At 56.9% G+C, this 24469-nt stretch overlaps 1 protein-coding gene across 4 annotated transcripts in view; it reads right to left on the bottom strand.

The window, feature by feature from the left end:
* The window catches only part of WHRN (whirlin), a 79961-nt gene that overhangs the window by 26290 nt on the left and 29202 nt on the right, over positions 1-24469 (bottom strand). For all 4 annotated transcript variants that reach the window (XM_055130969.1, XM_055130977.1, XM_055130989.1 and 1 more), the window contains exon 3: positions 19555-19680. In XM_055130969.1, the coding sequence (XP_054986944.1) occupies positions 19555-19680 (126 nt within the window). The remainder of the gene's footprint in view (positions 1-19554; positions 19681-24469) is intronic.

The following is a 24469-nucleotide window of genomic DNA, read 5'->3' as shown; positions in this document are numbered from 1 at the left end:
CTTCACCTGCAACTCGAGTTTCAATAGGCGTTACTTTTTCTTTCTTTCTTTCTTTCTTTCTTTCTTTCTTTCTTTCTTTCTTTCTTTCTTTCTTTCTTTCTTTCTTTCTTTCTTTCTTTCTTTCTTTCTCTTTCTTTCTTTCTTTTTTTTTTCCTTTCGGGTCACACCTGGTGATGCACAGGGGTTACTCCTGGCTCTGCACTCAGGAATCACCCCTGGCGGAGCTCAGGGGACCATATGGGATGCTGGGAATCGAACTCGGGTCGGCCACATGCAAGGCAAACGCCCTACCCGCTGTGCTATCACTCCAGCCCCTACTTTTTCTTTTTCTTTTTTTTTTCCTTTTTGTTTTGTTTTTGGGCCCCGGCGATGCTCCGGGCTTACTCCTGGCCCCACACTCAGAAACCACTGCTGGCAGTGCTCGGGGGACCAGAAGGGATGCCAGGGATGGGACCCTGGTCAGCTGCTCACACGGCAAACTCCCTCCCTGCTGTGCTATCACTCCGGCCCCCCTTTTGCTTTTCTTGTTTGCAGTTTAGTTCTTGGTCCAGAGGCAGGGTGGGGCAGGAGTCCCTCCTCCCAGCCCACCTCTAGTCCAGCTGCTTCTCACCTGTCCTCTCCCTTTGGGGTGCCAGGATGGAGGAGGAGGGGGGTTGAAAGGCTTCCCCTCCAAAAACAAAGCCCCTAAGGAGGGTGCTTCCTGCTTCCCCTGTGGGACGGGGCGGCCCCTCACCCACCACAACCAGCTCCTAACACACACCTGGGCATCCCCCAGCTGGGAGGCTGAGGCTGAGCGAGGGTCCAGGGCCAGAGCCTGGGGGCCAGGGGATCAGGAACCCCCCACTCCACCCCGGGACGTGATGATGACCCCACGAAGCCGAGACAGATGGCGGCGTGATGGACTGCCCAATTTCTCCCTCCTGGCTCGCGTGCAGGGAAAGATAAACGGATGAAGACGGTTTCTTCTCCTCACTGCCACCGCCTCGGGCCTCCTATCCATCACCAGGACAGGGGCGCGGAGCGTGAGTCACGGGGATGGCTTCCCTCTGCCTCCTGCCGTCATCAGGGGACAGGGACAGGCGGACCGGGCGGCTCTGAGGACAGCATGGAGGGGCTGCCACAGGGGACCCGTCTGTGCTCCCGGGAGGGGGGCTGAGGGGCTCGTTGTAGCCTCTGGTGCAGGCCCAGGAGCGAGGGGTGGGACTCGGGGGCAGGGGTGGGGGGTGTCTTAGGACAGAAGGGGGGTCTTGGTCGGCTTGGGGATGGAGAGTAGATCAATGGGTCCCTCCAACGCCCCCGGAAGCCCAGTTTCTCTCTGAACCTCCTTCCCCTGGGAACAGGACCCAGTACTGGCCCGTTAAGGGAGGGTCCACGGGGTGGGGTGAGAGGAGTCAGTGCTCTCTGCTGCACCCTCGGGGACACGGCGGGCACTCGGGCACACCCGCCCTGGCCTCGAGCACGTTCAGTCCCTACGGCTGAGGTGGGTGGCGCCTAAGGGCTGGACGCGGGTTCCCTAACAGCACAGGCGCACAGGCCGTCCCTGCCGTCACGTGATGAGAGACCACTGCGCAGTGGCCGCCTGCGGAGTCAGAGACACAGCACCCGGCGCTCGGGGAACGTCCAGGGAGGAGGGATTCCGTGTCCGGCCCAGCACGCTGAGCCCTGGCGCACTCTCCGGCCCGCTCTGCCCGCCCCGCTACCTCCATCCCGGGCCCTGCCTCGCGCCGCGCTCGCAGGCTGCCCACACGCGGCGATGCCCCACGGACAGGTCGAGATGCAGGGATTCACCCCGGGCCAGCCTGCCTCGTGTTACCCACAACCTCTTCCTCCTTTTAAAAGGAAAAATGGGGGGCTGGAGCGATAGCACAGCGGGTAGGGCGTTCGCCTTGCATGCGGCCAACCCAGGTTCTAATCCCAGGATCCCATATGGTCCCCTGAGTACAGCCAAGGGTAATTCCTGAGTGCAGAGCCAGGAGTAACCCCTGTGCATTGCCGGGTGTGACCCAAAAAGCAAAAAAAAAAAAAAAAAAAAAAAGGAAAAACGGAAGAGAAAGCCAGAGAAATTGGGTTTCCTGGGGAGCTGGACGGGCCCAATTCATCTATTTCTCCATCCCCAAGCCTCTCCAGGACCCCTTAGTCTGGGGCTCCCTGTCATGTATACAGCAGGTGCCACATTCATGCCTAGGGAAGGGGACAGAGAATAGAGCAGCAACCACAGCGCACAGCACAGCAGTTCCTCTGTCTCATCCTAGCTTCCCAGACGGGGTCCAAAGGGAAACCTGCCAGGAGCTGGGTCTGTGTACAGCTGTGTGGCCAGCACCCAGCCTCCCAACACACACACACACACACACACACACACACACACGCACGCACGCACGCACGCACGCACGCGCGCATACACGCATGCACGCACGAACGCGCGCACATACACACGCATGCATGCGCGCGCGCGCGCACTTATGCACATAGCAGCATGGCCTGCCCACAGAGAGAGGTCGGCCTGGGCGCCTTCCTCCCCATCTCCCGAAAGCTTCCTTCCTCAGGACAGACCGTGCAGCCTCGGACGCGGCCCCCACCGGCCCAGCATTCCCATGGTGAAAATCCAAATTCTATTAAAGAGTTTTATTGCCATTATGCATGTTTAATAGACCTCCGCGTCAGGGTCAGAGCTTTCATGGCCTTTTTGGGGGGAACAGAGAAGTGAGCGATGCAGTTTTTAATGAGAAAATGGTAGACATCTCCAACAGTGAAGAAGTTGGCAAACCATATCCATCTTTTTTTTTTTTTTCTCTCACAAAGGGAAAAAATATTGAGATTCTGGAAGCTCAGTGGGGACAAGGGTTGGGTCTAGGAGAGCCTTGAATCCTATCAGAAAAAAGACAGGCATGTGGGCTTGGAGTGGAAGTCAGCTTCCAGTAAAGGTCCAGTTTCTGCTTAGAATCCTGTTCTGGTCGGCCCGGCTTCCTCCAGGCTTCTTCTCACGGGTACATGGACTGTCAGTACTTGGTCACTCTCCAAGACAAAGAGCCTCCAGGGAAACCTGCTCCCAGCACTCAAAGCATTTTGCAGCTTCTCCCTTTTGCCTGATACCCACCACCAGAAATTTCAGGATAATCCGGGGTAATGAAAAGCTAAGAGACAGGCCCGAGGAGTTGGAGTGATAGCACAGTGGGTAGGGCATTTGCCTAGCACGCGGCCGACCCGGGTTCAATTCCCAGCATCCCATATGGTCCCCTGAGCACCGCCAGGAGTAATTCCTGAGTGTATGAGTCAGGAGTGACCCCTGTGCATTGCCAGGTGTGACCCAAAAACAAAACAAAACAAAACAAAAAAAGAGACAGGCCTGAGGCTTGTTACTTGGAGGGTGTGACAATCTCTCTGGGAGAAGTGGCCCCTCTGCATCTTAAGGCTCTGAGGAGATGGAGCCTTAAGAGCACTTCTGCACCCATATGGAAGGACAGACGCCAGGTCCCTGGATGGGCAGGACAGGCTAATGGAGACTGCCCAAGGCCCATCTCGACCTCTGGCCTCCTAGGTCTTCTCAATCATACTAAAAATACGCCCCCATGATGTTCCCCTGCCACTGCTGTACATTCAATGGATGTCCTTTGTATGTTTCTTCACTACCCACGATCACTGGTCTCTTCATAAATATTCCTGGAAGCTGAGTGTTGAAAGGAAGTAAAGGGATATGATATACCTTATACCTTTCAGTACCTGTATTGCAAACCTTTCTGCCCTTTCTTCCCCAAAGGGCAGAAAGAGTGAGAGGCAGAGTGAGAGAGAGAGAGAGAGAGAGAGAGAGAGAGAGAGAGAGAGAGAGAGAGAGAGAGAGAGAGAGAGAGGAGGGAGGAGGGAGGAGGAAGGAGGGGAGGAGGGAGAGGAGGGGGACGAGGAGGAGGAGGAGAGAGTGCCTGCCACAGAGATAGCAGGCCGTGGTGGGGTGGGCTGGAGGGCAACGGGGGACACTGGTGGTGGGAAGTGTGCACTGGTGAAGGGTTGGGTGTTGGAACATTACGTGGCTGAAACCCAATCACGAACAACTTTGTAACTATGTATCTCACTGTGATTCAATTAAAAATACATTAAATAAGTATTCCTGGAAAAGCTGCTCGAGTATGTTGATGCTGTGATGTCTGCCTCTGCTGGGCATCCAGCCAGACCCCCGAGCCCTCCTCTCCTACGCCGCTCTCCCGCCCGGCCTGCTAACAACTAACGCTGTTCTCCTGCCAATCAGGCCTCTCTTGGGGCCTCTCTTGTCCCTGTGCTCTTTTGCAGACAACAAACCCTACGTCAAGGATGAAAAAGCCAGGCTCATGCCAGGTCAAGCTCTGAGCCGGGGTCAGAGCTAGGGCAGGGAAGCCACTTGCCACGGGACCGTCTGGATTCTGAGCAATGGCAACGGTCACCCCCGGGACGATTAACTGCCAGTTATACTGCTGCTCAATGGATACAATTCCCCTCTTTTTTTTTTGGAGGGGGGGAGGTGTCACACCTGGCGATGCACAGGGATTACTCCTGGCTCTACACTCAGGAATTACTCCTGGCAGTGCTCAGGGACCATATGGGATGCTGGGAATCGAACCTGGGTCGGCCGCGTGCAAGACAAATGCCCTACCCGCTATGCTATCGCTCCAGCCCCACAATTCCCCTCTAAGCTTAATAAGCACCCTGGAGGCACTGAGTGGGATATCCTGTTTTAGAGATGACAGTATTGAAGCTCAATGAGGTGAAGTCACTTGCCCAAGGACACCCAGCAAGTAAGGAGCAGAGTAGGTGTGAAGCCAGCCAGCCCAACTGCTATTCTGAGCTGACCCTAAGTGCCGCAACGAAGATGGTGTGCATACATCCTCTTGAATGAAAAGCTTTCTGTGTTTGGCAGGTAAATGCTGGGTCATATGGGAGTTCCATTCTTACTCTCTTAAGAAACCTACATTTTGCTTTCCATAGAGGTTGAGCCAGATGACATTCCCGTTGACAGTAAACTAAGCTCCCCTTCTCACCACAACCCCACCAAACACTGGCTTTTCCAGACTTCCCCAGAATATGCCTTTCTCAGTGGCGTGAGGGGACATCTCATTCTTGTCCTGATTTATGTTTCCCTGATTAGAAGCGATGAAGAGCACTTTTTTTACTGCATTGGCCATCTGTATTTCTTCTCTGGGGAAGTGTCACTTCATCTTCTCTCCCCATTTATGGATGGGGCTGTCGGATTTGTTTGTTGTTGGGTCTCATGAGTGCTTCAGAGGTCTAAATTCAAGATTTTAAAAATGTTCTCTGAAGATGGCTCAACAGGTGTGCTCTTCAATCATGTCCAAGAAACCAGGAAGGAATATGACAAATGGTCACAGGTGTTGAATTCCAGACAACGTAGGGTGTCATGCACGCAAGGCAACCCCTGAGTCACACCCCAGCCCTGCCAGGGCTATCTCAGTCCTTTTTCTGTGCTCTCCAGAATACACAGGATGGTCATTCCAGTTGATAACAGAAAAGGGGGGAAAATCATAAGAAATGTGGAAACTGGTGGCCAGACCCCACTGCTTCAGAACTGAATGCCACAGAAAATCTAAGCTGCCCAAAACTTCAGGTACACGGGTCTTTGTTCTGAAAATTCTGGTCCTTTTTGGAGTCAGGATGGGTGACCTCCCTCTACCTCCCTCTACTTCCAGAAGACCCAGCAGTCACGCCCAGTTAAATATTTAACTGGCCAGTTAAATGCCCAGTTAAATATACTGGATTTTCGGGCATACGTGGCAGCAACATCTCTCAACTCTGCAACGCTGATCTCCCAGCAGTAGCACACCAGACTGGATATAAACATACAGCAGAATCCAAGCAATGTCAACTAACAAAAACATTAACACAGAGGGTTTAACTTGCAACAACAGCTTGGTAAACCTTCAGACAAGGACTTAATATCTGCATGGTGATATACAACAATTTACACTAATTTTCTTCTAAGAAAACATTCTTTGGGGGCTGGAGCGATAGCACAGTGGGTAGGGCGTTTGCCTTGCACGCGGCCGACCCGGGTTCGATTCCCAGCATCCCATATGGTCCCCTGAACACCGCCAGGAGCAATTCCTGAGTGCAGAGCCAGGAGTAACCCCTGTGCATCTGTGCATCTGTGCATCGCTGGGTGTGACCCAAAAAGCAAAAAAAAAAAGAAAGAAAGAAAAAAAAGAAAATATTCTTTGACCATCCTGTTAACCATTTAATGGTAACAAACAATATACAATAAATAATCATGGGCCTGCTACCGGGGCAAGCTGTGGGGGTGGATGGGAAAATAGAGACAATGGAGGAAGGAAGGTGACAGTGGTGGTGGGATGGGTGCTGGAACATTGAATGCCTGTAAGAAATTACCATGAATGACTTTGTAAGCCACAGTGTTTAAATAAATGGTAGGAGGAAGAAATATGGAGACTGGGGTGAGTGGGTAATAACTGACCGCTAATATCTCCCTTGACACTGGGCCTGGGGGAGGAGGGGTCTTGGTCCTGGGCTATTTTATCCTTCCACCCTGGGGAAGCTTCTTCTCCTGACCACTTTGCCTGAACCACGTCTCTGTGCTCTCTGGGATAAATCATTCCCATCCCCCACAGGACTCAGCAGTGTCCACAGATAAGCTGGGAGGTGGATGAAGCTCTTCTGGAAAGATCCTCCAAGGTTTCCATAATTTGTTGCTTAAAAAAAAAGAATTGGGGCTGGAGCAATAGCACAGCGGGTAGGGAGTTTGCCTTGCATGTGGCCAACCCGGGCTCTATTCCCAGCATCCCATATGGTCCCCTGAGCACCGCCAGGAGTAATTCCTGAGTGCAGAGCCAGGAGTAACCCCTGAGCATTGCCGGGTGTGACCCCCCCATAAAAAGCAAAAAAAAAAAATTATTTATTTTTGGTTTTTTTGGGTCACACTTGGCAATGCTCAGGGCTTACCCCTGACTCTACACACAGGAATTACTCCTGGAGGTGCTTGGGGAACATACGGGATGCCAAGGATTGAACTCGGGTCAGCCACATGCAAAGCAAACGCCTACCCACTGTACTATTGCTCTGCTTTTTTTTTTTTTTTTTTGGTTTTTGGGTCACACCCGGCGATGCACAGGGGTTACTCCTGGCTCTGCACTCAGGAATTACTCCTGGCGGTGCTCAGGGGACCATATGGGATGCTGGGATTTGAACCCGGGTCGGCCGCGTGCAAGGCAAATGCCCTACCCTCTGTGCTATCACTCCAGCCCCTATTGCTCTGCTTTTTAAAAAAACTTTTCTTCCCCATCCCAATTGAAAACACAAAAACACTTGATTTTGAGGGAATGGTTAGGTACTTTACAATTCAGCTTCAGGACGGGAGAGTATCCTACAGGCCTTACAAACTGTGCTCAGGACAAGTTTTTAATGGCATGGAAAACAGCAAATTAGAACGTGGGGTGCAAACTAGCCCAGAGGCTGGCTGGTCTCGGCCGTGCGGCCATGGACTGAGAAAGGAATGGAAGCCACAGCAAGACGCTCCCAAGAGGAAAACAGCCCCAAAGCCCAGCAACTAATGAAGACAAATGCGACGTGAGACAGCCACACGACAGAATATCCATCCTTCATAAAAGGGAATCTGCTGAGACAGGCAACTAAGTGAAAGGAGCCAGGCGCAAGGCCATGCAGGCTCTGACTCATGGATTTGAAATAACCCCAACAGGCAAATCTACGGAGGCAGCAAACCTAGTAAGGACTTAATGCTCCCCTCTGGGGGTGAGATGCTATGCAATCAGACAGTGGTGATGGTCGGGAAACCACGGGTCTATACTAAAAGCCACTGCTCCCGGGTTGTTTCTAGATTCTGCTATGGTGAATAATGCGGCAATAAACACAGAAGTGCAGATGGTGTTCCTGCTGCGTGTCTTTGGGCACCCAGGGTATATTTCCAGAATTGCTGGGTCAAATGGGAGCGCGATTTCTAGTTTTCTGACGAGTGTCCATATTGTTGTCCAAAAAGGCTGGGCCAATTGGCATTCCCACCAAAGAAACTGTGCTACATCTACACAATGGGATACTACACATGAGGTCATGAAATTTACCAATAATGAATGGACCTGGAGAGTATCATGCTGAGTGAAATGAGTCAGACGGAGAGGGACAGATATAGAATGAATGCATTTATTGGTGGGATTAAAAACAAAAAAGATACGAGAGTGATACCCAGGGCCATAGGGCTGGAGCAATAGCACAGCAGATAGGGCTTTTGCCTTGCATGTGGCCGACCCGGGTTCAATTCCTTCATCCCTCTCGGAGAGCCCGGCAAGCTACTGAGAGTATCCTGCCCGCATGGCAGAGCCTGGCAAGCTCCCCGTGGCGTATTCGATATGCCAAAAACAGTAACAGTCTCATAGTGAGACGTTACTGGTGCCCGCTTGAGCAAATCGATGAACAACAGGATGACAGTGCAACAGTTTGAACCAAGACTGGGGAAAAGGGGCCAGGAGGACTGGTCAATGGTTGGGAATTACAACAAGGCTGTGGGGGATTGTAGTTAAGATAGAGGAGGGTCCATCATGACAATACTAGTTGGAAATTATCACTCTGGACAAGAACTGAATGGTTGAAAATAGGTAAAGAGATAACTGATAAGCTTTCAGCATTTTTGCAAACCATAAAACCTAAAATGAAAGAGGGAAAGAGAAAGAGAAAGAAAGAGAGAGAGAAGAGAAAGAGGGGGAGGGGAGAGAGAGAAGTGCCTATCATAGAGAGAGAGGGATAGAGAGACAGAGAGACTGAGAGAGACAGAGAGAGAGAGACAGAGAGAGAGAGATGGAGAGGGCAGGCGGGTGGGAGGTGGGGAGGGAAACTGGGGACACTGGTGCTGGGAAATTACACTGGTGGAGGGATGGGTGTTGGAACACTATAACTGAAACGCAATCATGAACAACTTTGTAATGCTTTATCTCATGGTGATTCAATAAAAAAATTTTAAAAAAAGCCACAGTTGAGGGCTGGAGCGATAGCACAGCAGGTAGGGTGTTCGCCTTGCATGCGGCGGACTCAGGTTCGATCCCCTGGCATCCCATATGGTCCCCCAAGCACCGCCAGGAGTAATTCCTGAGTGCAAAGCCAGGAGTAACCCCTGAGCATCGCTGGGTGTGACCCCCCCAAAAAAAGCAAAAAAGCCACAGTTATTTTCAAGGAGTAAATTAGAGAGGGACTGGGGGTGGGTAGCAACATCAGCAGTGCTGAGACCACTCCTAGCTCTTTCCTCAGGGATTGCTCCTGGCAATGTCCATGGGACCATGCAATATTGGGGATGGACCCAGGGGCCTCCCGTGGCCTTCTGAGCTGTCAGTCTCACCCTCAGGGACACGTGAACTCCACCTCCCAAGAAGATGCTGGGGCCAGGGAGCCAGCTCAGGGGTCTGGGGCGTGAAGTCTGCGAAATGACCTGAGTTAGGTTCTTGGTACCAAGTGAACTCCTGGGCACCAGTGGCCCTGAGGCCCCTGGCACTACTGGGCTGGAGCAATGTGCCTCACTGGGTCCGGGCAAGCAATGGGCAGCCTGGTTGGCCAGTACTGCTGGCGTGGCCTCTGAGTCCCCTGAGCACTGCCCCGGTGCATCCCCGCCCCCCCCGTGATGCTAATAAAAGTTATCTATACAAGGGCAGGATGGCTGTGCGTGTGTGTGTGTGTGTGTGTGTGTGTGTGTGTGTGTGTGTGTGTGTGAGCTCGAGCGAAACACAGACCCTCAGATCCAGCCCCTACTCTACCAAGGCAGATGAGGGCTGTGGAATTTGGATATTCCAAGCCTCATCGCGTCTCTTACAGCGGCGTCTCCTGGGCCAAGATGGGCAGGCGCTCTCTGGGCCTCTTCCCAGGGAGGCGGCAAGGCTGGGGGCTGACGGCGGGGCAGCACAGGGACTCAGCGAGGGGCAGGAAGGTGCGCCTGCAGGTGCTGGGCCTGACCAGTCTCTCCCTGGGTGCACGTCCAGGCACTGCGGTTCCCAACTCCCTCCTGGCTCGTGGGGCTAGGGCAGAGGCTACAGGCCTGAGGGGGGAAGGGCTGGGGCGGGAGGGCACTGAGCTAGGGCTGGAAGGGGCTGCTCTGCGGAACTGAACAGGAACGGAAGGGGGTGCTGGGCTGGAGGGGTGCTGGGAGGGGGCTGGGCTGGCCTGGGCTGAGTTGGGGGGCTGAGATGGAGGGTGGGGGGCTGGGCTGGGTGGCTGGGAGCGGGTGGGTGGCTGGGCTGGGGGGCTGAGAGGGAGGGTGGGGGGCTGGGCTGGGAAGGGGCGGGGGACTGGGCTGGGCAGGGCTGGGGCGGGAAGAGTACTTGCTGAACAGAAACTAGAAGGAGGTGCTGGGAGCTCCACATCCCTGCTGCAGACAGGAGCAGGGAAAGAAGAAGGGGCGTGGGCACCCCAACACTTTCCCCAAGTATGACGGTGACAAATAGGGGAAAGATTAAAAAAAAAACCTGTATGCACTTGGCTAAACTGGTACTTGCCAGGACTCCACCACACCTTCACCTCGAGCCTATGAAAATCACAAAATCTCTCAGTAGCAACACTTCCGACACCTGCTCGCGCCCCTCCCCCCCCACACACAGCCCGCCATCCGGTTCAGCCTCAGTGTCTGCCTGAGGCTTGGCGTCCCTGGGAGCACCTTGCCTACGGCCGCTACGACGGTGACATAATGTTCTGGTGGAGATTTTCCATCCCCATTTATCAGGGGATGTTCCTCCGTAGGGAAAAGGCCACACTAATCCAATCCTGCACTTAAGACATTAACGGGGACGTGAGGTCACGGCGTCCGTCCTCCCTTGGCCCCGGGAGCTCACAGGGGAGGTCTCTGCTGGCAGCATCTGCGTTTCCTGCACGAGAGAAGACCCCCACCGAACCGTCCCAGCCCCCTGCCCCGAGTCACCCCCTGGCCAAAGAGCCCCAGATCCTTGTTTTTTTGTTGTTGTTGTTGTTTTGTTTTTTGCTTTTTGGGCGACACCCAACCATGCTCAGGGGTTACTCCTGGCTCTGCACTCAGGAATTACTCCTAGTGGTGCTCGGGGGGACGATACGGATTGCCGGGGATCGAACCTGGGCCTGTTGTGTGCAAGACAAATGCCCTACTGCTGTGCTATCACTCCGGCCCAGAGTTCCAGATCCTTTTGTCAGAAGAGTGTTTGGAACCTACGATCCGAGTACTAGGCGGACTCCTTCTTATGGGGTATCTCTGCCTCAACCCCCATTCAACAGACAGAGCCAAGAACTAGGTTATTTATTTCTGTCGTTCTGGGAATGGCTGCCCCCAGTGTCTCACACATACACAGGGAGTCCTGTACGCTTCTCAAAAAATTAGAAATTGAGCTCCCATTTGACCCAGCAATACCACTGCTGGGAATATATCCCAGAGAAGCAAAAAAGTATAGTCGAAATGATATCTGCACTTATATGTTCATCGCAGCACTGTTTACAATAGCCAGAATCTGGAAAAAACCCGAGTGCCCTAGAACAGATGACTGGTTTAAGAAACTTTGGTACATCTATACAATGGAATAGCATGCAGCTATTAAAAAATGAAGTCATGAACTTTGCATATAAGTGGATCAACATGCAAAGTATCATGCTAAGTGAAATGAGTCAGAAAGAGAGAGACAGACATAGAAAGACTGCACTCATCTGTGGAATATAAAATAACAGAGTAGGAGACTAACACCCAAGAATAGTAGAAATAAGGACCAGGTGGTTGACTCCATGGCTTGGAAGCTGGCCTCACATTCTGGGGAAAAGGCAGCCCAGGTAGAGAAGGGAATACCAAGTAAAATGTGGTTGGAGGCCACACGGGGGAAGGGTGATGCGTGCTGAAAGTAGACTAGAGACTTAACATGATGGCCACTCAACACCCCTATTGCAAGCCATAAGACCCAGTTGGAGAGAGAGAACAAAAGGGAATACCCCGCCACAGAGGCAGGGTGGGGTGGGGGGAGACGGGATTCGGGGGTGGGAGGGATGTTGGGTTTATTGGTGGTGGAGAATGGGCACTGGTGAAGGGATGGGTTCTTGAACATTGTATGAGGGAAACACGAGCATGAAAATGTATAAATCTGTAACTGTACCCTCACGGTGATTCACTAATTAAAAAATAAATAATTTTTTTTAAAAAAAGCGAGTCCTGTAGCGCTGAGCTGCACTCCTAGACCCTATTTTTCCTTTCATTTAAGCAAGGATCTCCGAGACCTCTGAGTGATCCAGAGACAGCACCATCTCTGGAAGCCACAGGTTTATTCGAGGCTCCCTCCTTCCTTCCTCCTAAGCCTTGCTGACTTTTTCTGGCTCTCACGGTATGACATACAGTTATGCATTCATCCGACCCTCCAGTCGTCAAGTAAAGAAATCTGTCAAGTGGTGACAGTGCTGGTGGCCAGCTCCTCCCCTTCCCTCACCCCCAGGGCCCGACAGCGGCCCCATCAAACACGCCTTTCCCAAACACCTTCCATCATCCCCCAAGAGGGGTGAGAGTCATTTGTAACGGAGTTAGATCCCTCTGTCTTCACCCGTCTCAGCTGCCAATCCCCGGGTCACCCCCGGGTGATCTTTCAAAACGGGGAGATAGGAAAATTCACTCTGTGAGTTTGAGTTTAGAGGTATACAGGGTCCACCACCCCAAACCATCTCCCAGACCTTCTGCCCACGATGAGGGTCACAACACATTCCCCACACAAGCCAGCAGCAGGAATGAGATTAGAAAACGATTAAAGACGCCAGCTTAAAAAAAAAATACAAAAAAGAAAGCATCACTCTAAATAAAGTCCACTTCTGTTTTCATTTGCTCTTTTAATAATTTTTTTGAGGGGTGAGGGGGAGTAGGGGGCTCCTCCAGCAGTGCTCTAAGAGCCAGAGGCCGCTCCAGCCATGCTGGAGAGCACTTGTTAAATGAGTATTTTTGATCTGGGATTGTGACAGATTTCATGGCCAGTGTGAGGAAAGGGGCCATCATTATTTTTTTTCTTTTTGGGCCACACCCAGCGATGCACAGGGTTACTCCTGGCTCATGCATTCAGGAATTACTCCTGGCAGTGCTTGGGGGACCATATGGGATGCTGGGAATCGAACCCGGGTCGGCCGTGTGCAAGGCAAACACCCTACCCGCTGTGCTATCACTCCGGCCCCAGCTCAAAGCAATTTTTACAGGGAGAGGTGGCAGCAGTAAGAAGGCGCCAGAAGGGGCTGGAGCAATAGCACATCGAGTGAGGTGTTTGCCTTGCATGTGGCTGACCCCGGTTCGATTCCTCCATCCCTCTGGGAGAGCCCGGCAAGCTACCGAGAGTATCCTGCCTGCTTGCTGGAAATCGAACTCGGGTCGGCTGCGTGCAAGGCAAATGCCCTCCCCGCTGTGCTATCGCTCCAGCCCCATAAAAGGGCAGTCTTTTGTTGTCATTTTGTTTTGTTTGGGGGCCACACCCAGAGGTGCTCAGGGATTACTCTTGGCTCTGCGCTTCAGGACTCATTCCTGGTGGGCTTGGGGGACCCACCAGAGTGCAAGGGACCGAGCTGGGGTCAGCCACAGGCAAGGCAGGTGCCCTACCTGCTGCTATACTATCACTCTGGCTCTGAGAGTCTTCTTATTCATTCCGACAGTTTAAGAATGTTCATGCTAAGGGCATATTAAAACGGCCATCTACCCATAAATCCTAGGGCTCCCTGAATGGGACAGCTCTGCGAAAAATACATCCCTCTCAAGATAATAACAAGAGGCCTTCTGGAAGCGGCTCTGTGTGCCTTACCTCCTTTTCACTCTAGCTGCATTGTGCTTTGTGTTTGCCGAGCCTGGGGCTGAACCCGGCCCCTGGCACCCCAACATGAAACACAAGTGCTCTACCAGTGAGCTCCACATCACACCCCATGCCCTCCCTGCACCTCTCCACTCACCAGCTTTTATTTTTAATTTTTTAAAAAAATTTTTGCTTTGGGGGCTCACACCCGATGTTGCACAGGGGTTACTCCTGGCTCTGCACTCAGGAATTGACTCCGGGTGGTGCTCAGGGGACCATATGGGATGCGGGGAATCGAACCTGGGTCTGCCACGTGCAAGGCAAATGCCTTACCTGCTGTGCTCTCGCTCTAGCCCCTCACCGGCTTTTACGAACACAACACAAAATCTGTGTTCCTCAAGAGACGGCAGGGATGAACTGGCATTTAAAATCATGACAGTTACAGCCAATCGTCAGGACTGGGGCTCTGTGCTAAACACCCTGCATGCAGCTGACTCGGGTTCAATCCTGGGGACCACACAGCGTCTCCAGAGCTCCACCAGGACTGAGCCCAGAGCACCATAAGGTGTGGCTCCAAAACAAAGCACTGCCCTGTAGCACTGTTGTCCTGTTGTTCATCTTTTGCTTGAACAGGCACCAGTAACGTCTCCATTGTGAGGCTTTTTGTTACTGTTTTTGGCATATCGAATATGCCACGGGTAGCTTGCCAGGCTCTCCTGTGAGGGCGGGATACTCTTGGTAGCTTGCCTGGCTGAGAGGGACGGAGGAATCGAACCCAGGTCGGCCCTGTGCAAGGCCAACGCCGTACCCGCTGTGCTATTGCTCCAGTCCAGAAACAAAGAGACAAAAAGAAAGAAAACGAACAAAACTAAATTCCGGAAGTTTCAAAAGCTTCTGCTTTAAAACAACAACAACAAGAACCTCCATGTTTTACGCGCAGACATAAAACCTATACGTTTTTATGTCCCAGGCTTGATCCCTGGCACCACCTGCTACCCGGTGCCACTGGGAGTCACACCCCTAAGCACTGCTGGGCGCGTGTCCCAAAAGACCCAAAAGAAAGAAGAAAAACTCAGAAATCTTGAGTTTTCCAGGGAGACGGGAGCCTAAAGATCCCCGCTGAGGTGGGTGTCTCGCGCCCTGGGGCTGCCCTGCCCGCTGGCTGGTCTCCTGGACTCCGGGAGGCGGCAATTTCCACTCGGCAGCTGGAAGCCTTCTTGACAAACACAGTCTGTTCCCGGCTCCACCACCCACACGGCCAAGCCCCTTTATTCCGTTTCAATGCGCCTAATTCTGCGGGAAGCACGTGGCAATCAAGGGAATTAATCAGCCCTGGACGCCCGTGTGAGTGCAGGTAGGTGTTCGCCGAGCCGAGGGGCCTGGGAGAGGAAATAAAACAGTGGCAGGGAATATAAAATGCTTTACTGCAGGGGGACGGTGGTGTCCAGGGCTGGGGAGGCTTCGCCGAAGCAGGCGTTTTATGAGCCAATAAAGCCTGTGATTGCTCGAGACAGAGTGAAGAGGAAAAAAAAAAAACGGAAAGAGACCAGGGAAAACTCCCAGGGAGCGATTTTCCTCCCTCTGCCCTGTTTCCAAATGCCCATCGCGTGATGGCTCTGTCGCCGTGGTGATTCTGGGAGTCGCCCCTGCTCCGGGCTCCAGGCTGGGCCTGCCTTAGGAAGTCACAGAGCCCAGAGAAAACCCTCCCTCCCCCGTTCCCCCAGCTGGGCTGGCTCTTGGGGTGGGCACACTCTCCTCTGCTCGATGAATATTTTTACATACGTCCACAATACAAATGAGATCCTGTAGATAAGGGGTTTGCAGCGGAGCTCTCTCAATAACGGGCAGAAGCGGCCATCATCCACCCTTATCAATACCCGCCACACGGTCCCTGGGTCCCTGCCCCCCCCACCCCTGGCAGCTGGCTGCTCTGTCTGCTCAGCAGTCCTCAGCACCTCCTCCCCACCTGGCTCCCGGCATCTGCAGGCTCTGGTCTTTTCCCGGTCCCAGAACCAGTCCCTTCACTCGGGGGACTTCTGGGACTGAGAGTCCCATGGCCTCTCTCACCGGGCTCAGTGTCCTGGACACGACACCTCTAACATTCCTTCCTCCAGGATGCCCTCCCAGATAGCCAGGCCCAGTGCTGGCCTCCCCGCTTCAATACATGCCTCCCTTCTGAGGATCTCCTCACGATTATTCTTAAACAAGGCCAGGGGAGGGGGGGGGTGTGATTCCCCACGTGTCTGCCTACTCTAAGGTCAGGGTCCGTGTCTGTCTGCTCAGCTCAGAAGCCGCAGGGCGGCCTTGGTACACGGCGCTGGCTGACGGGAAGAGGTGAGGAAGGAGGGGCGGTGTGGTCCTGGCAGCTGGGACGCCCTTGGCTTCCCTCCTGCCACACAGGGCTGGGTCCTGGGTGTGGCTGCCCGGGGGCCGGGAAGAACACGCGCCTCCAGGGCAGACGTCCAGCCATCCCATCCTCTGGTGCAGCTGCATCCCTGCTGCCCGCCCTGCAGGAAGCTGACCTCCGGCCACCCCCATACACTGGTCAGCGGCCGGCCAGAGCCAGGGCCTGGGTTGTCCCAGCCTCCCCCTACAGCAGGCAGCCCCCCGGGGCTCTGGGGTCCCACCCCAGCCTCTGCCGTCAGAAAGACGTTCACCTTTAGCAGAAGGAGCCTACAACGCCTGGTCATCCAGTGGGGACAGTCGCCCGACGTCATCACCGGGGGCTTCGGTGACGCAGGGATAAGGACTCCGCACCAAGCACCTGCCCGGCAAGGAGCAGGTTGTGAGCTCCATCCCTGGTGCCACCGACACAGGCCCAGCGTCGTCCTGGTGGCTCACCGGGAGCCCGACTGAGTAAGTGACACAGCCAAGTTGTGTCCGCAGTGTGTGAGCACTGCGGCCGGGAGGACCGCCCCGGCCAGCAGCACGCGGGCACAGTGACGCCCCCATGAGCACTGCCTTCCTGATGAGAATGGGGCCCCACGATGACACAGGTGTGACCCCCACAAACCTGGGCTCACACCCCGTCGCTCACGCGAGTGACAGGCATCCAGCTGGAGGGGCAGCCTCTCAGTGGGCACTGCGGCCCAGCGCGGACGGCAGCCACAGCGAAAGGGCAGGGACGCGGGGAGGGATGCCAAGCAGGCACATAAAGCCCAGCAACGGGGGTTCGGGAGAGACAGAACGGTGGGGAGGGCGCTGGCCTCGCACGTGGCCACGGGGGCTCAATCCCCAGCATCCCACAGGGCCCCCCTGAGCCCACTGGGATGAGCCCTGAGCATCGCCGAGGGTGGCCCCCAAACAAGAGCAACACAGAGTCCTGCTCCAGCACTGGGCTGGGAGCCAGGGGGCGGGGAGTATACGGGTGGGTGGGGCCGGGGGAGGGGCTCCAGACATTTGTTTTTCACACGGTCGTGAGAACTAGGCAAGATGATAAAGGTGAACAGAGTGGACGGGGGCAGGGGGGGCAGCACGGCTGAGGGGGCCCCTCGACACCCTCTCCCAGGCTCCCGAGGAAAACCCCACGCGGGCCTGGAGAAGGGGGAGAAGACCTGGGCCTGCCATGCAGAGCCAGCCAGGTGTCCCTCTCCGCCTGGAGCCCCCGCCGGCCCATGGAAGACGGGGCCTCTGCCCCGCGGCACCCAGCTTCTGCCCGCCACCCCAGCCTGCTCCCACCTCCCAGACGCCTTTCTCATATCGGCTCTTCCCGCCTGGGCTTTGCTCTGTCCTCCAGACCGGGGGGGGGGGGGGGATGTTCTCCTGCTCCCGGCTGTGTAACTGGCTACGAGGGGAGGCAGACAGCAGTGGAACATCCCGGGGGGGCCAGGCATACCCCAGCAGGCCTGCCTCCCTCTCCCCTGCCCCTCTCCTCCTCCCTCTCCTCCTCCGTCTCCGTCTCTGAGCAGAGCTGGGAGCAGCCCCTCTGTTCGAGGTGAGGAGCAGTCAGACGCGGCGGCGGCCTCCAGCCACCCCCTGACCACCGACACCCCGACTCCGAGCTCCCTCCTGCTCGGCCCACAGCCATGAGCTTCCTCTTCCTCTCCCAGCCAGCCCCCAGCTAGAAGGGGGACGGACGGTTGGTGGCGCGGGGACCCTCGGTCCGCCAACTTCCCAGCTTGCCTGTTCCCCGAATAAACCCGTTCCGTTTTGCTGTGCATCCGCTCTTCTTCTTCTCTCCCGAGCAGTGGCCTTCGAGCAGGGAGCACTGCAACTTGGATCAGGGACGTTTTACCTCCCCGCGCACATATTTATTTATTTCTGAAATTTTCACCCTGCACGGAGTAGCTGCCATCAACCTCTTTTTTTTTTCCTTTTCTTTTCTCTAACACAGGAGGCCGGTGCGCGGGGCTAAAAGTGCACACTGAGCAAATCCGAGGTGGGGGGGCTCCCCTGGACCATGTCCCAGACTAGAGGGGGCCCCGAGTGGGGAGCCCGGTGACTAGGAACCGCGTACACGGATTCGAGGTGGCACGTTTCGTCACGACGGCGCACCCTCGCGGCCGGCTCTGCTCAGGGACCCCGAGTGGAGATGTTCATGACGGCGACTGTGTGGGAGGGGAGGGGCGGGTGGGTGCGCAGAGGGGCCAAGGAGGGGCTCAGGGCTGTCCAGGCAGAGGCTGAAGCTGACACCCAGATGCGGAGTGACCCGTCACAGTGCCACGTGGCCAAGGGCCCGGACAAGTGCCAGGCCAGCAGTGATGGGGAAACTGAGGCAGTGTTCCCCAGGGCAGCAGGGACCCTGCAGCTCCTCTCGAGGTCCTGACAGCCCAGGCCCCTGGGTGCCCTCACGCCGCCGTGTCAGGAACGCAGCCTCTGTGGAGCATCCTCGTGTGGCCCTACGCGCAGTGTCCCATCCGGGCCCTGAGCCGAGCCCTGCACACCCTCAGGAACACCCCCCCACCCCCATCTCGCCCTCCCCCCCCACCTGCTCATCCCCAGGGCAGCTCTCGGGGCCCCGTCCCGGGTCACCACTGCCTCGGCTCCCCCAGGAGGGCTGAGTTCGCCCCCACAGAGGCTGCCCACCATAAGGGCCAGTGCCGTGGGTCCAGTGGCCTCGTGGGCTGTCTCAGCCTCTCTCACCGTCACCTCCCCCCAAGCTCAGAGTCCCTCAGCCCTCACTTGCACAGGGCGGTACAACCTAGTGGGCGAGGGTTTTGGGGTTCGAGACCGCCTGGGCTCATATCCTGCTCAGCTGGCCATCAGCTGAGTGACCGCCAATATGTATGTGCGCGTGTGTGATTAACCTCTGTGTGCCTCAGTTTCCCCAACAGGAAAAGGTGAATCATAACAAGCCACCCTGAGGGCAGTGGTGGGGGAGGGGCGCTCAAGGAGCCTATGTGACACCCCTGGCCAATTCCAGACACTGCGGACCCCCTGAGACTCCGCAGAGCCGTGTGAGGTCCATCACTGCTGGGCGCCCTGCACTCAATGCCAGCCTTGAAGCTGCCCGGCGTGCCCCCTCTGGAACCTCTCCCCTCTCCCTGCCTCCAACCAGCCCTACCGTCAGCGGTGTTTGTGAAACAGTGGCCCCCACAGGCACCCGCTGGCCCGCTGCCTGCCCCCCCCAGCTCCAAGGAGAGCAGAGAGCTGGGGTGCCCGGTGCAGGGTGGGGTGGGGTGGAGGGGGGCGGGGGCGCACGTCCTGGGCTGGGCTGCGAATAGAGGCACAACGCAGTGCAGGGGTGGGGTCCCCAGGGAGGGGCGCTGGGAGCTCTGCCGGAAACTCCCGTGAGACCAGCAGCGCAGACCTCCGCGCCCCGCCCCTCCGTGCTTCCACGTAGCCCCCCTCGGGAGAAGGCAGGACCCCTCACCTTGAGCCCGCTGCTCTCCGCTTCCGAGCCTGGGTCCACGCCGGTGACGTAGATGCCCAGGCCGTACTCGGCGCCCCCGCGCACGGTGAGGCCCAGGGACCGGCCGGCTCCCAGCAGCAGGTTGACCTGCAGGAGTGGGAGAATGTCAGAGGAGGGCGGCAGAGCAGAGATGGGCCCCCCGGGACGCCCCGAGCCTGAGCAGCCCACCCGGTCTCCTCCCTGCACTCCAGGCCAAGCACTTTCCTCCCCCGCCCACAGTGGGGTGGCTGTGGAAGGAAGCACGGAGAGATGGGCTCCAGGAAGCAGGCCCCGGCCGGGGGGAGGGGGGAGGCAAGCCGAGACAGAGAGACAGCCTGGCAGGGGAGACGCTCGGGCCCCACTGCCCGGCCCCCGTGCCAGCCCACTCTGCACAGACGGGCACGGCCCCACCCCTCTCCCCACTCGCCTTTTCTCTGGGTCCCTCCTTGCCCCCATCTCCCAGATGGGGAAGCCGAGGCTGCTACGCCCTGGCTCAGGTTGCACGGCCAACACCTGAGCTCAGTAGGTCACTGCCACCTGCCGCCCTGAGTTCAAATCCAGCTTCTGGCCCCTGGCCACCGTGGGATGGAACAGTGAGTGCTCGGAGCACCAGCTCCTGGCAATGACCCCAGAGTCCTCCGGCTAGCCAGGCCAGCACTGCCATCTGCCTGCTGCCCCGGCCCTGCCCAGCCCAGCACCCAGACTGCTCAGGCAGCGATGCAAGCAGCCCCTGAATACGGCACCCGCAAACCGTGTGTGTGTGTGTGTGTGTGTGTGTGTGTGTGTGTGTGGTGGATGGGCGCGATACACACGGCACCAATCAATCACTGGCATCAACAAAGCTTGTGGCTCAGCCTGCCAGTCATCTGCACGTGGCCTCCCGTCCCTGCGTGGACCTTGTCGTCACTGTCATCTCAGGGTCAGGACCTCCCTCAAGGTCACAGGGACTGTCAGCCGGGTGGACGCAGTGACACAGAGTAAGAAATCCACCCGGGGGGGCCGGAGACACAGTACGGTAGACGGGACACCTGCCTGGCACACGGCCAACCTGGATTTGATCACCGGCACTCCACTGGTCCTGGGGGGATCCACCAGGAGTGATCCCTGAGCACAGAGCCAGGAGTGAGCCCTGAGCACTGCCCAGTGGGCATCCCACCTCCAACACCCACCCAGAAAAAAAATAGGAAAACAAAAGCATCTTTTTGGTCCTGTCCAGCACCGAGTGCTGAGCCCCCACCAAGCCCCAAGTGCACCAAGCACCTGAGAATCTTTTGTTCGACTACAGGCAGCTCTGGGTGGGCTCCTGTGTGTGTGTGCAGGGGAGGGTGCTGGTCACCCCAAAGACCAGCCACAATTAGAAGCTTGTCCTGGTCAGCCATTCCCCGAGTTCTCTAGAAAGGGGAGATCTGGGCTAGGACTAGAGTTTCCAGCTGTGGGTGGGGTTTCTCGGTCTTGGTGGGCACAGGGTAGGATGCAGGGGAGCCCGAACCCCCCAAGGGCATGAGGCTTCATGCCTGACCCCGCCCAACCCAGCTCTTCCCTTTGGACTCTATTTTTTTATTCTTTCTTTCTTTCTTCCTTTCTTTCTTTCTTTCTTTCTTTCTTTCTTTCTTTCTTTCTTTCTTTCTTTCTTTCTTTCTTTCTTTCTTTCTTTCTTTCTTTCTTTCTTTCTTTCTTTCTTTCTTTCTTTCTTTTTCTTTCTTTCGGCTGGAGCAATAGCACAGCAGGTAGGGCATTTGCCTTGCATGCAGCCGACCCGGGTTCGATTCCTCCGTCCCTCTCGGAGAGCCCGGCAAGCTACTGAGAGTATCTCGCCTGCACGACAGAGCCTGGCAAGCTACCCGTGGCATATTCGATATGCCAAAAACAGTAATAACAAGTCTCACCTTGGAGACGTTACTGGTGCCCGCTCGAGCAAGTCGATGAGCAATGGGATGACAGTGATACAGTGACTGATTTATTTATTTGCCTTTTGGGTCACACCCAGTGATGCACAGGGGTTACTTTTGGCTCATGCACTCAGGAATCACTCCTGGGGGTGCTCGGGGGACCATATGGGATGCTGGGAATTGAACCCGGGTCGACTGTGTGCAAGGCAAACGCCCTCCCCGATGTGCTATTGCTCCAGACCCCCACCCCCGCCCCCCAGACTCTTGATAGCAACCTTTTATCGTCAACTGGGAGCCGTAAGTCAACGGTTCTCCTGGCTTCTGAGCCACTAATCAAATCATCAAACCTCTGAAGGGGGTCGCGTCGCAGAAACTTCTGAGGCTGAGCCGACCCCAGGGGCACCAGGACCAACCAGGACTCGGGACGACCCCCAGGGGGCCACAAAGGCAGGGCTGTACCTGCAGGGCTATACATGGAGGATCCGATGCTCCCCCACGAGGCAGAGCCAGAATCAAGTTAAACCCAGGACGGCCAGCTGGCACCGAGGAAGCACTTGCCACGGAGGAGAGAGAGAGAAAGAGAGAAAAGTCGCCGTGCACCTGCGACAGCGGAGGTGAGTGTGGGCAGCAGCGAGAGAACACAGGGGGAAGCTCACACCACCTCACGCAGGCCCCCAAGCACCTGTGCCTCTCTGGGCGCCAAGCTGGGTGCCAGCCGGAGCGGACGGGCGGTTCCGTCTTGCTGCGGTGGCTGCAGGAGCCACGTGAGCTCGGGGTCCGGGTACAGAGAGGGGCTGTCCTGGGTACAGAGAGGGGCTCTCCTGGGCGCAGTGAGGGTCTGTCCTGGGCGCAGTGAGGGTCTGTCCTGGGCGCAGTGAGGGGCTGTCCTGGGCGCAGAGAGGGGCTGTCCTGGGTGCAGTGAGGGTCTGTCCTGGGCGCAGTGAGGGGCTGTCCGGGGCGCAGTGAGGGTCTGTCCTGGGCGCAGTGAGGGTCTGTCCTGGGCACAGTGAGGGTCTGTCCTGGGTACAGAGAGGGTCTGTCCTGGGCGCAGTGAGGGTCTGTCCTGGGTACAGTGAGGGTCTGTCCTGGGTACAGAGAGGGTCTGTCCTGGGCGCAGTGAGGGGCTCTCTGGGTGCAGTGATGAATCGTGGCCTGGGCGCAGGGCTTTGTGAGGCCTGGGGGCTGCGGGGCGCAGGCGGGAGCCCCCGGAGCTGCTGTGTGTGTCTGTGCCCGCCGCACCCAGCCCCTCCCCAGGACCCGCTCACTGTTCCTCTCCGAGGAGCCGGGTCGAGCTGTTCCCAGAGGCCCCATGAGCGCAGAAAGGCGGGGGGGGGCGGTGCACGGGGTCTGTCCGCAGGGCTGCCCTGACCCTCAGTAACACCCACAAACCACGCTCCCGGACTCACCCCGAGCAGCGTCTGAGGCCTGCTCCTTCCCGAGGCCGCGTCCTTTCCCGCACCCCCCACACCACTCTCATCTCCACCTGCAGGGCCCCCCCACCACACCCCTGCGCCCCACAGACACCCTCTGAATGCCCAGCAGGTACCAGGGGTTGCCTGACACCGTGGTCTGGCCTGCCCAGGGCTGGAAAACGCCAGCACTGAGCCACCGGCAGCTTCAGTTCTAGTCCCCCGCCCCCACCCCCGCCGCCGCCCGAACCCGCCACACACACACACACACACACACACACACACACACACACACACACTCCGACAGCTTCAGTTCTAGTCCCCCCCACCCCCCAGCCCGAACCCGCCACACACACACACACACACACACACACATACACACACACACACACACACACACACACCCCGACAGCTTCAGTTCTAGTCCCCCCCACCCCCGCCCGAACCCGCCACACACACACACACAGAGTTGGCTTTATGCCCCATTTTCTTCTCCACCCTGTGCCAGTCTTCCCTCCCTCGCTGGCACTGATTTCTCCCTCGTACCCTGCGCCAGCCGGGAGAACCTTCAAGGTCGCTGCTGCCTGGGCACCAAGCACTGCCCCGAACACCCACCACCTGGTCCCACCGCCAGCCCTGTAGGGCCCGCTCCCCAGGTGAGGAGGTCCTGGGACCCACCTCGTTCTCCCTGGCCTCCCTGCCCTGTCACACTGTGCCTCGATCGGAAGCCCTTTACATCCTCCAGTCCCCCCACACACCCCGACCATGCTGCCTCCTCCAGGAGACCTTCCGGGATCTCTACCCAGCAGGACCTCTCTGCCCCGCCCACACACCTCAGCACTCACAGTGGCTTTCGAGGGACCCAGCCCATCACTCCTCGAGGAACAGGGACGGGGCAGTCACTCGGCTACCCCAATGTGCCTCCTCACACCAAAGTGTGAGGGTGGGGGGGCCGGCAAGGGGGCACGTCTGGCCTCGCCACCGGGGCTCTGGGTGAGGACCGAGCTGGAAGCTCCCTCTCTCCACTGCATGTTGCCCATCAGCTGGAGCACAGCGACGGGGGCGGAGGGTTCTGGGCTCACGGCCGACCCGTGCTCACTCCCTGGCACCAGGTGTTCGAGGCAGGAGGGCCCAGAAGGAACCCCCAAGTCTAAGGCTGGAGTCCTGCCCACCTTGATTGAGTTGGAGGCAGATGGGGCCACTCGTAGGCACGAAGGAGGGGACGGGCCCCAGCCCCAGGGGCTCCAGACACACACAAAACGCCAAGCTGGGGGAGCGGGGGACCCCAGCCGTGTCCTTGGTCTGTGCTAACTTGCTTGGAAGCAAAGCAAAGCGGGCAAACGCTGGCTGCGCCTCCCCCGGGCCCCGAGTCTTGGCAGGCTGTGTGCCTCTCGGGGGCCGTGCGAGACGCTCAGCGCGCGGCTGCTGCTGTGCCAGGTGACCATCCAAGCACCGGGGAGCTGCGGGCACAGAACCAAGCCCCTGGCTGCAAAGAGCAGGCTCTGTCGGGTCTGGGAAACAAAAGCCAGGCTCAGAGAGGCTGTGTAACCCGTCCAAGGTCACAGAGCGGGCACGCCAGGCTTCCAACCAGGCAGCCTG

The sequence above is a fragment of the Sorex araneus genome, chromosome 1, assembly GCF_027595985.1.
Source record: "Sorex araneus isolate mSorAra2 chromosome 1, mSorAra2.pri, whole genome shotgun sequence".
NCBI classification, from domain to species: Eukaryota; Metazoa; Chordata; class Mammalia; order Eulipotyphla; family Soricidae; genus Sorex; species Sorex araneus.
Note: the sequence above shows the minus strand (reverse complement) of the source record. Positions and strands in the feature narration are given on the sequence as shown.